The sequence below is a fragment of the Polypterus senegalus genome, chromosome 15 (assembly GCF_016835505.1).
Source record: "Polypterus senegalus isolate Bchr_013 chromosome 15, ASM1683550v1, whole genome shotgun sequence".
NCBI classification, from domain to species: domain Eukaryota; kingdom Metazoa; phylum Chordata; class Cladistia; order Polypteriformes; family Polypteridae; genus Polypterus; species Polypterus senegalus.
The window spans coordinates 137,476,474-137,488,229 of NC_053168.1; the positions used below are offsets into that span (position 1 = coordinate 137,476,474).

The 11,756-nt window shown below is 37.2% G+C and overlaps 1 protein-coding gene across 1 annotated transcript in view; it reads right to left on the reverse strand.

Annotated features, from left to right (window-relative positions):
• pard6gb (par-6 family cell polarity regulator gamma b) overlaps positions 1-11,520 on the reverse strand; it is a 108,630-nt gene extending 97,110 nt beyond the window's left edge. Inside the window, 1 exon segment of the mRNA XM_039737051.1 lies at positions 11,192-11,520. Coding sequence (XP_039592985.1) covers positions 11,192-11,263 — 72 coding nt within the window. The 5' untranslated portion in view covers positions 11,264-11,520.
• Between the last annotated feature and the right edge of the window lie 236 nt (positions 11,521-11,756).

Below are 11,756 nucleotides of genomic sequence, written 5' to 3' on the forward strand. Positions count from 1 at the left end.
AATTCATTATTTTCAAAAATACTTAGAAATGAATAAGCAGACAAAATATTGAATTCACTTGCAAGTAAAACACACAGTTGTGCTTAATGCATTAAAAGTGAATTAGTCTTAGAGCATTTAAAAAACATTAATACGAGAAGAAATGGTAAAAAAAAGAAGAAGCTTTAATTAAATGTGGCTTTAATTAAAGGCAGAAGAAGTTCAAGTCCAGTTATGAAAGTAGTTCTCTGAAAACGTGCAGCCATTATATTCCACTAGGACAAGGAATGGGGAAAGTTAGGTTAGAAAAATCTGCAGAATTTCAATAAGTTTGTTTTTTTCTTTTCAGATCACACTAACAAAATTTAAATGAAATTACATTAAGATTCACATTTTTTCTAAAAACGATTAAATATTTAAATGTTGGGGCGAATATTTTGTCTAGACTCAGCAGAAGAAATAAAGCATACTTAAAACAAGTCACAGAAATTGTTCAAGGAACATTTTATCGTGTCGGATGTGCCAGTTGTTCTAAAAGACAACAATAAGTTTTGTTGAAACTACATAGAGTCAAAAGTTCTCATTTTTAACACAGATAATGGTGTTTACGGTATGGGTGGCTGACTTCTGTCTCAAACGTAGGTAAACAGTTTACCTTTTTATGAATGTATCCATTATGTGAAGGTATGTATTTCAAAGATGGCTACGTGGCTGACCTTAACTTGTGGTGCTTCTTGACTTTACAGATACAAAGAACTAGTCTAACTCAGATGCCTTTAAATAAATTAGTCCATAAGAATTTACCCTAGAGCAAAAAAGCAACATAACAAAATAGACCAATCAGAATTTTAAGGCCAATTCCAATTACAAGCTATAAATGTTGCTTTTCCAGTTTCCATTCATGCTTCATCTACAAGTGTTACAGTACCTTTCAAGTCTGCCAAACACATTTTGTGAAAGTAAAATTTTACATTTTAGGCAGCAGTACCCACTACATTATGTGTAGTGCCACATTAAAACAAAAACATCTGCTTGGCAGAGTATATTGCACATCATTGTTTTTACATGACTAAATCTTTTGAACTTATGGTACCAAAAAGGAAGGCTGGTCATGCAACAATGAATACCATTCCCCACTAAAATGCTGGAATGGGGATTTAAGGGTCAAGTGATCGCATGTAAACACAATTTCATTTTAAAATGCTATTTAGGTCCGAAACCACATATTTACATAACCCACTGAAGCAATATGAAGTGTAGTACACTGTGTGCTGATCGTAGCCTTACAGTAATTTGAACTCGTATTTAAATTTCAGGCATGTGATTCTCCTTGATGGGCTGAGCATGCTCAGTAGTGCTTGGTAACCCCACGCTGAATATTTAAAGGTAGGCATACAGCATGGCGCCATATGCTAGCATATTACATGACCCCAGATCTTAATGACGTTTGATCACAGTGTTACATTCTGTGTTTAGATAGATAGACGGGATAGACAGATAGGGACAGCCCTGTGTGACAGATATACAGGCATATTTGTCCCAATGCGGGAATTTAGCTTTTTCATAGCAGCTCAATAAATAAATAAATAAATAAAACACCACAACAACAACAGCCTCCTTTAAATAAACACCAGAATTACTAAAAACAAAGAAAACCTCCAACTTGGCGGAAGATAAAAAAGAGCAGTTACAGTCACAATGAGGCACTATAAAGGGGGAGACCTAACAGCATTTCTTGATATTAAGTACTGACATTTTAAACAGTGGTGACATTTTGACTGCTGAATGTATATTGTAAATAATTGTCCTGTTCAAACAGAATGATTTGTTGTAAGATGAATGAATAAACCTCAGCCCCCATTAAAGAATGAAGAATGGTCATTTCCTTAGCCAGTTATCGCTTAATAAAACAATCAAGGTCATGCACTTGTCTGATATTTTAAATAGATAGATAGATAGATAGATAGATAGATAGATAGATAGATAGATAGATAGATAGATAGATAGATAGATAGATAGATAGATAGATAGATAGATAGATAGATAGATAGATAGATAGATAGATAGATAGATACACACACTTATAACTACTTATAAATGCATCAGATGATCCAAGGCTAAGAAAGATAGTTGTCAGTTTGCAGTTGAGCAATGCATACATACTCACAATGAAGGCCGCATGTTTAAAACTTGAGGCGATTTAAACATGAATTTTTAGAGGTAGATTTGTTGATGCCCTCACCACAGGCAGTAAGTCAATAAACTGAACACTAGTTCTTTACATAAAATGTATTAATATCCCCTTGACAACATTGAAAAGGACCACAGCCGGTAATAAGAGTAAGTCAACACCTTTATATCTGGTTGCTTTTGGTAAGGCAATGTGTTTCAATGAACAATATATGCAGCCACCTTTCACAAACAACCTACAGCAGCATCTGAATGTGTTTCTGAGCACATTACATGCAGGTAGCATTTGATCAGTCAAATAATGAGGGAAGGTAGATGGGTGTATGCTTCAAAACTTGCTATGGCTAAATGCAGGCTTTATGGGTAGACTGCAGTTTTTACTGCATTTGTCATTTCAACTGATGGTACGTCACAAACAATAGCACTGCATTTTCAAATTCCATACTAAATGGCATTTAACAGAGTCATATATATTGCAAGGTTTACTGCAAATATTAATGTTGCGGTCTACATTGATTATTTAGATTTTAGCCCATCTCAGACTGGTAGTATAGCTACATTATTGATGGTTCAGTTACATCCCTACTAGGAACATACCTTGAAATGGTCTCCTGAAATGCTGTTAATGCTTTTACATAATGTGAAAATTATTATATTATAAATAATGAACATAAAAATTCTACAGTGAGTAAGAGTGCATGTAATGCACTAACAAGCAGAACTTTACAGCCATTTGAACATTTTGACCCAGATTCAGAATGGCATTCACATTGGTAATAAAACCTAAATACAACTTAAGATACAAGTTTTATGTAAATCTCTCAAAAATAATTCCTTCGTTCTCAAGAAGAAGTTAACTATATTATGGTCAAAATAGTAGAGATTAGAGAGAAAAGAATGATCTCCCGTCCACAAAGAAACTTAAAACCTTTCCATCTTCCAAAAGAAATAGTCCAACAAAGGAAAAGTAAACAGTCTCTTTTCTTTTTGCAATTACACTGCTGAGTGACCAAAATTGTTTTCATCTCTTTTTTTAATTCTAAAGTATATATAAGGATTGATGAGTTATGTTATTTTTGTCTTCCAATCATTCATCAGTATTTTTTTTTCAGAATTTGCTTGTTGTAGTTCTGGTTTCATTAAGCCATGGCTCATTTTGGTAATATTAGATGTGAAGTGGACATTGGTAACTATATTTGATAGTCACTTTCTCAAAATAAAAGTTTGGTAACAACCATGGAGTCTTACAGACCCTCCGCCACAGTATTTGATGTCTCATCTAGAAAGTCTGCTTTGGCATATGATGCCTGTGATATTTTTTCAAGCTTTTACTCTTAACCCACTTAAATGAACTCTGAAGATATTGGTTGCCTATCAGAAGTGCTTTGCAAAACACACAAAAATTTTAAGTGTCATAGGTTGCTATCTGCCTCATGCTGATGATGCTCATGATAGGCTCCAGCTCCACTGCCACCCTGATTTGGATGAAGCAAAACAAAATGTTAAAATATATGATAAATCACAAATAAAAATAAACACTGGGGGATGCATACTGAGATGTCTGTAAATGCAATGAATGTACAAAAAAGTAGTATGATAAAATAATGAGTTAAGAGCGAGTTAGTATCGGCAATAATTATTCAAAACACCACAGTGATGACCGAAATCATGAAGCCATGCAAGTTAGGCTAACTGGTGACCCTACTTTGGCCCAGAATGAATGGGTGTGCCCTGGGATATACTGCTGTTTCATTGACAGCTGCTTTTTGCCTTGCACCTAATGTTGCCGTTAAATTCACGCAACTGCAACATGACCTAAAACTGGATAGGCTGGTTAAAAACGTGTAAGAATAAATTTATTTACATGAGGGTAAATTAAAAATTTCCAGACAACTTTGAACGTCATTATGCAGGTTAGAAAATGTGAATGGATTATTACGGATGAATGATAACTAAATATGACATTAAATTTTCTGACCTACCTAATTTAATTCTTGGTCACGGGAGTGCTAAAGCCAATATTTGTGCATGAGGCCTTTGTATGGTCTACATGCACGCACACACACACAAACTCACACACAGGACCTATTTAGAATAATCAACACTGGAGCACCACGAAGAACAGTCCTGTCTCCCGTTCTCTTTACTCTGTACACCTCAGACTATAAATATAACACCAAGAAATGTCATTTGCAGAAATCCTCAGATGATTCTGCACTTTTGGGGTGTATTGATAAAGGTAATGAGACAAAGTACAAGAGTCAAGTAGAAATGTTTGTTTCTTGGTGCAAAGAAAATGGTCTGCATGTTAACATCACCAAAACCATGGAACAGGTTATTGATTTTCACCTCACTAAAGAGTCTCCATGTTTGGTCACTGTTCAAGGAGTGGATGTAGAGGTGGTCCACTCTTACAAGTCCTTGGGGGTTTACATTTATGACAGGTTAGACTGGTCTCAGAGCACAGAAGAACTATAGAAGAAAGGGCAAAGAAGGTTTTTTTTCCTTAGGAGACTGTGTTCCTTTAATGTGGGAAGTGACATCCATCACATCTTCTATAACTCTGTGACGGCCAGTGCGATTTTCTGTTGTGTGATGTGATACTGTATGCTGGGCTAGTAACATCACTTCAAGAGAGGCCCGCTGAATCAACAAGTTAATTAAAAGGGCAAGCTCAGGAGAGAATTAAAACAAAACTGAGTGCCAATATGAACATGCTGCACATCCTCCAACTGAGACACAAACACTGTGGACTTTCAGCTAACAAATTATTCGGCAGGCGTGAATCAATAAATGTGACATGGGCTCCTTTATACCAAAAGCAACACACTTGCATAATGTCTTTACTATCATTCTGGTGTATGTTCAGACCAAAGTGTGTGTGTATATTTATTTATTTATTTACTTACATGCCTAGTTATGTATTAATCTATTTAAAGAACTTCTGTAAAAAGCCACATTTCCCTCTGGGGACAAATAAAGTTCTATCTATCTATAAAACATCAGATTTATAGCCAAATTATGCCTTTAACCTTCAGTTTAACTTTTTAGTGTGGAAATAACTTACACGTACTAACTTGATATACAGTTGAACCGCAACTTAAACTGCTTAAATTCTGTATGTTTGAACATAAAATCAGCAAGGGCCTCATTCTCTTCTATGTGTGATGCTGCAGGAAAAGAGAGATCAAGGCCTCTGTAATCTTGCTTTCACAAAAATGCTGTGCTGCCCTGTTACACGTAAAGCAACCTTCGATACTCTTATTCCATCTCATCCACAGCAGCGTGAGAACAAACCAGATGTCCCTCTCCTTGTACTTTCGCTCTGTTCCACTTAAGTTGCCATGCAGTGACTTGAGGGTTGAAGGAAAACACACTTTTCGCATACTGTTGGTCTCTCACATTCATTACTGCATAGTGCCCAAGAATGAAGGAGATGCACACCTCTTGTACTTTATTGTCTACTACTGTGCCACAAACAGGAGAAACATGCTGCACAGCTCTGACATTATTAATCCATATTACCACATCTACCTCCTCGTGTATAAATATTAGCTGGCTAACTGATTTTTGTGAAACAGTGCTCAGTTCAAACTTTGGCTATACTGTATTACACTTTTACAAGGTGCTACTGTTTTAATTTACTGTAGCCTCATGTGTGGAGCTGAATGATAAATCAAATTGTTGAACACTGTTACATTGTGTTTCAAACTACTTATAAACATATATACAAATGTATATATACTGTACTTATTAAAAGTTATAGGCAAAATCACATTTGCTGTACTTTAGGGGCACTTTATGGGGTTATCCAGGAGCTTTTCAGTATATCTAGTGCCTAGAGATGTTTCAATTGTGTAACATGACGTTCTTCTGTATATTACACTAGCTGTGCAACATGTCTAAGACGAGTTGAAATCTAACTAATCAACATAGCCCTCAGTGTTACTATTTGCAGTGCACCATTTCTTGGAACATATTTTGCCATGTGTGTAGTAATAAAATGTATTACATTTTTCATTCCAACAGATTGCACATCACAAATATTTGTAGTTGTAAAATTCATTCTACTGGACTGAGAAATGCAATGCATTTTAATACAACAAATGTTTGTGATGCACCTTCTGTTGAGATGACAAATGCAAAGCAAGACAGAACACAACACATGATTGAGACATAACAACTGGACGAACACACAGACACTTGTCTTTTTATTAAGGTGGATTAAGGCTGCAGTGCAGCATGTCTGTCTGGTTGCTAAGTCTCTGTTACATGCAATTGGGTATAGGAGTCGTAAAAGCAGTGCTAATGTTTGTGATGCACCAACTTTGGATAGCAGAGACATAACTGGATGGACACATAGACACATATCCTTTTATTAAATAGGATACATTCAAATACATAAACACACTCACCTCTGAGGAATCTACTTTAAGGCAACAACTAAGCATAATAAACTATAGATTTTTCCTTAAAAAGTATTTATTGAATCTAATGTAAGAGCTAATCTTACATTTAAAGCAAACATTTTTTAACCACCATACAGAGAACATTTTAGGAGATGGCGACTTCTTGAGAAAGTTTCCTATGCCATCCCATATTGTGCACAGCAAATTAAGGAAGGCAGAAAACCACAACCCTAACAAATGTATCATGAAGCCTGCCACATCCACTTTATCTTCAAAAAGTGGAAGTGGATCTTCCATCAGTACATGATGCCTCATTTTGTGTGCGAGTTCTTCCCAAAAAAACAAACCGAGCTATAGCACTCAAGTATAGTGTAAGGTTTGACACTTCACCCCCATATATTTCAAACAAAAGTGGATCAATAATCACTATTGCACTTACAGAAGAATCACGAAAAATTATAAGAGTAATAGCAAATCTAAAATCGGAAAGAGAAAGGGTGGCTTTTAAGGCCTGCTTTGAAAATACAAATTTCATTACCTTTATGATGTCACTACGCTTGCTGACAATTCCCTGTTAATAATGGACAACCACCAGAAAATCTTTGGACATGCAGATTACTGCATAAATAGTAGGTTTACCTCAGCAGCTAAACAGCTGTGTGTCACCTTTATTCTGGTGAGCAGGGAGCATCCCTTAAAGATTTCAGAGACAAAAGTGTGACACTATGGCTCCATGTATGTATGTTTATTGCCTAGCTCATTTCTGAGACAAGACGGCAGTGTTAGTAACTCATTTCAAAGCAAAAACATGACATCCTACTGAAAACCTTCCTCCCCACACAACCTTTTCAAGATAATCAACATTTGTTTTAAATGTATGTTATTTTCAGTTTGAAAGGTTCACAGACTGCACACAAGTTGTTCGGCTGAAGAGTTGCACTGCAGAGTTTTGGAGTTGCCAGAGAGCCAGATACAGATGTTTGCTGGTACCTGTTTATATAAGAGCAAGTGATAAGAGTGACTTTGAAATCATTGCTAAGTCACTTAAAAGTGAAAAACAAAATGCCGCACAATATTTTGATTGACTTTCTGCTTGCTACCATGCAGTTTCAGTTTTCTGCTAAGGCCCCTGTAATTGCAAAATGTCGATAGACATGATATTTCCTGATTGATCATTAGCTTTAAAAATAATCACCCATATTTGATTTTTCAATTCACATGATAAACAATGAAAGAAAACTGGTTACCCAGAATGACCCTTTAAAAGAATAGATGAATTTCAATATATCACCTGTGGAGAGTCTCAGTAGTTTTTAAAACCTGAAGCTGACAGCTCATTCACATGACTCTGAGTCAGAGAGCACGTCAGCCTTAATGACTGAAGTTGCAGAATCTCATTGCCTTGAGGGTGACATATTGCACAACTAGGAACTGCAGGTGATGATGGATTATTCACCTTTCTCACAACTTCTCAGCACAGTTTTGAACTTCCAAAGTTCTGTGAGCTGGCTGCATTTCGACAGCCAGCGAATGTGCCGTCTTAACTGTGCCAATGACTACATGAATGTTTTACAGGTATGGTGAGTTAAGTTGCAGTCTTAATCCATCTTTTTTTCTTCCTTCTGGCAAAGTACTACAAATATGAAACACTGGACAAGAAAGCTTCTCAGTTTTGCTGCTCAAAACTCCCCCTTATTTCTATTTCACTGGTTGTTGACTCTCTTACATAAACTATATCTTAAGACAAAAATCAAACCTGTTTGATTAGTGTTGTAATGAGATGCCACACTACATGACTGTCAGTCACAGCATGTGCTGCGATTCACCCAGACTCCCTGATTATGGAAATAAAGGCAAAGGCTGAAAATAACTGGAAATTTTATCACTCTTTAATTTAACATTTTTTTTTTATCAGCATGCTGCTGCTGGAGTATGTAAATTTCCCCTTGGGATTAATAAAGTATCTATCTATCTATCTATCTACGTAAATCATGTAGTGTGATGCCAGCCTAATGTGGAACTCATACCAATATATGCACACTGGGACTAGCTGATAAATTGATAAGTGACAGATATTTACAGTGGATAATCTGTATTTTAAAAAAAAAAAGCCATGACCATATGCATGATTTGAATGTTGTTTTATTATTAAGTGATAATCGGCTGAGAAACTCTTCATCAAGATGAAAGACAAGCACAGCAACTACTTATCTTGAATGATTGCTCATACTCCCTTTCTTTCTTTTCAGTCTCTCTCATTCCCTAAAACACATCACACACTGCTCAAACTGAACGATTATGGACTACAAATGAAAAAAGGATAATATTTTACTATTATTTCAGTAGGGCTTTTAATGAATCAAACTTTATTTGCCAAAAAACATTGCTGTTAAAAATATGACTTTCTATTACAGATGAAGATACAAAATCATTATATACAGTTGATGACTAGCTATATTCAACATATGACATCACTATTATACTACAGTATATGCAAAAGCAAATGACATTATAGTCCAGTGCACATTACAAAATTAATACATATGATAATATATTGAATTTATAATGCCACATAGTCCAGCAATGTTTACAGGTTAACTTATTTATGTTGAATATACTCCAAGCGGCTGGGAATCTGGAGAAGACAGATAGGAATCAAATGTTAAACTGACCAGAGTAATGGCTGCTGGAAAGAAACTACTGACATGTGAAGTGGTTCCTGCACTGAGTGATGAGTCTTTGTTTCCTGATGATATTAATTTAAAGCAAAGATTATTTGGATGTATGTAGTCACTGATTGCACTGCTTGCTCAATCCTTTCATTATAGGTATGTAGTTATAGTATTTCCTGCATAGTTCCTGTGTAGTCAAATTCTTACTTGTCTGATTACCATGCAGAGGTCACGCACAGAGTACATTGTCAGGACTACAATGCTTTTTTTCTGATAAAACAGCATTGTTGTTTATGAAGTGCACTCTTAAAAATAAAGGTGGCGCACTGATTCTACAGAGTGATGCCATTGAGGAACCATTTTTGGTTGAGGAAAGTCCATCCATATGAAGGTTCAAGAAAGAACCTTCATTTACTGATATTGTAACAAGTTCCTTAAATAGCCAAGAACAAATGATAACAAATTTGTGATATCCCAATGAATTCCTGATTTTTGAAGCACTCTCTCGGCATACCATAACACAGACTCAGGTCAGCTTTTCTTGATCCATTAGTTTCGTGCTAGCCTACTATATACAGTATTAAAGAGTTCTGTTTTGTCCACATATTAGGAGCCTTTAAAGAACCAATTTCATTTGCAGAGAAACCTCACCAGAATAAAACGGTTCTTGGTCCATTAATGATTCTATGAGTAACCACAAAACCCAGTAAAGTGCCAATCAGGAGTCATTATTTTTAAGATAACGGTCAAAAACCATAACCATTAAAATGCATATCTTTAAATGTCAACTTTTAAAGGACACATATCCCTGCCCTGTTCTAGATGAACCGTTTATGGTATCTACAGTGCAATAAAAATAATTTATGTATTGTCTTTTATTTTCCAGTATTTACCCCGAAATTTAAGTGATTTAATATCTGATGTACTGCCAATTGGTTCCATTTACCGCCCCGAACACCGTACTGGAAGAGAAGTTGAACAATTCAAAATAACTAATAGTGTTAACGGGTTGAAAACACAATAGTATTTTGCAGTGGATTATCTTTTTTAAACACGTGCAATTCCATTTTTTTTACCCCTGCATAGCGATATATTCGAGGCTTTGTGGGCGCAGACAAGCCAAGCAAGAAGGGCTTGCACGGCAACTTTTTTATCAGCATTGCGTGGGCGCGACTTTTAAAGTGAGCCATCGCAAACCCCTCTGTGTTCACATTTGCCTAATTGGACTTCCCGATAGGGGTCGATCACCGTTCGGGTGTACATACTGGTTAAGAGGGTTTCGTGAATACAGCAGACGCACGGGTACAACGTGCTTACTTTTGAACTGATCGTAAATAAAGTGACCCTTAATCCAAAATCGGGAGGAAACACCTGAAGGAGCAACTGCTCATAAGTTTAGGGACTGAATTAAAGTCTGGCAACAGAGACGACCCAAGATAAGTCGGCCGTTTGCGATTCAGAATGCGGATTTGCGACCCAACATATTGCCAGACTGAAAGGAACGAATCGGGTCTCTCAAAGAAATATGTCTAGCATTTGGAATAAAATTACAACTCGGCCGCGCGGGGGTTCGGTGCAGAATTCCTCAAGGCGGTCGTACGTTTACAGATCACTGAAACTTTTTCTGTTACTTGTTTTGCAGATGTCTAGCTCAGGCATTGTTCCTCCCCTTCATCGAATCCGAAACTCGGAGTTTGATGAGTCCATGATCCCTTAAAAGAAGCCGCCCGTTGTTCATAGAAAGTGCTTTTCAAGACGGCCCCCTTCATCGGTATCAGTGCGCACATTTACAACACCAGGAAGCGGCAGTCGGCGACCCCCTCCTCCGACAGACTGCACTCTAATCTGCAAAAGCTCAGCTTGCTCTTTAATCTGGCTAATGCAAAAACATTAACAAGGACCCGACAAAAAAGCTATAAGAATTGAAATCTCTCCTCTTACCTTGCTTTTAACTTCCACGGCAGTGCAGTCAAGATACCGCAATGACTGAGACTTATTAAAACTCCGGTTCATTTTTCCAACTTTCCAAGTTTCTCCCCACTCGCCCTCGCCACGAAGGGCTTCCAGAAGATTACCCTTTGTCCTTGTACGGATTGTGAAATTTCGGCGGATTTATATGTATAAAAAAATAATAAACTGCTCTGCAACTCGCTCTGATTGTAATGCAGCAGCCACTGCTTCTGCTCAGTTTTCACAGCAAGCGTAGAAAAAAGCGGCGCGTCTGAATGGGACGGAGTGAAGTTTGCAATGACATCACCTCGCCCCGTCCAGACCGGGACACAAAACAGTGCATGTGAGTGAGCGCGAAAAGGGGAGGGCACGAGAGGTGGGAAGGGAGGGGTGACGACAGCCGTAGGACCGCCGCTGCAGCAGAGGACGCGTTTCCATGGAGCCGAGACGGCGCTGACTGGGGACAGTATTTGGGTATTCTGTCACAGAAGAGAAGCCATTCTCAGCCTGGTAAAGCTGGCTATAACCAGGAAACCCTTATCGATGGAAGCAGAAA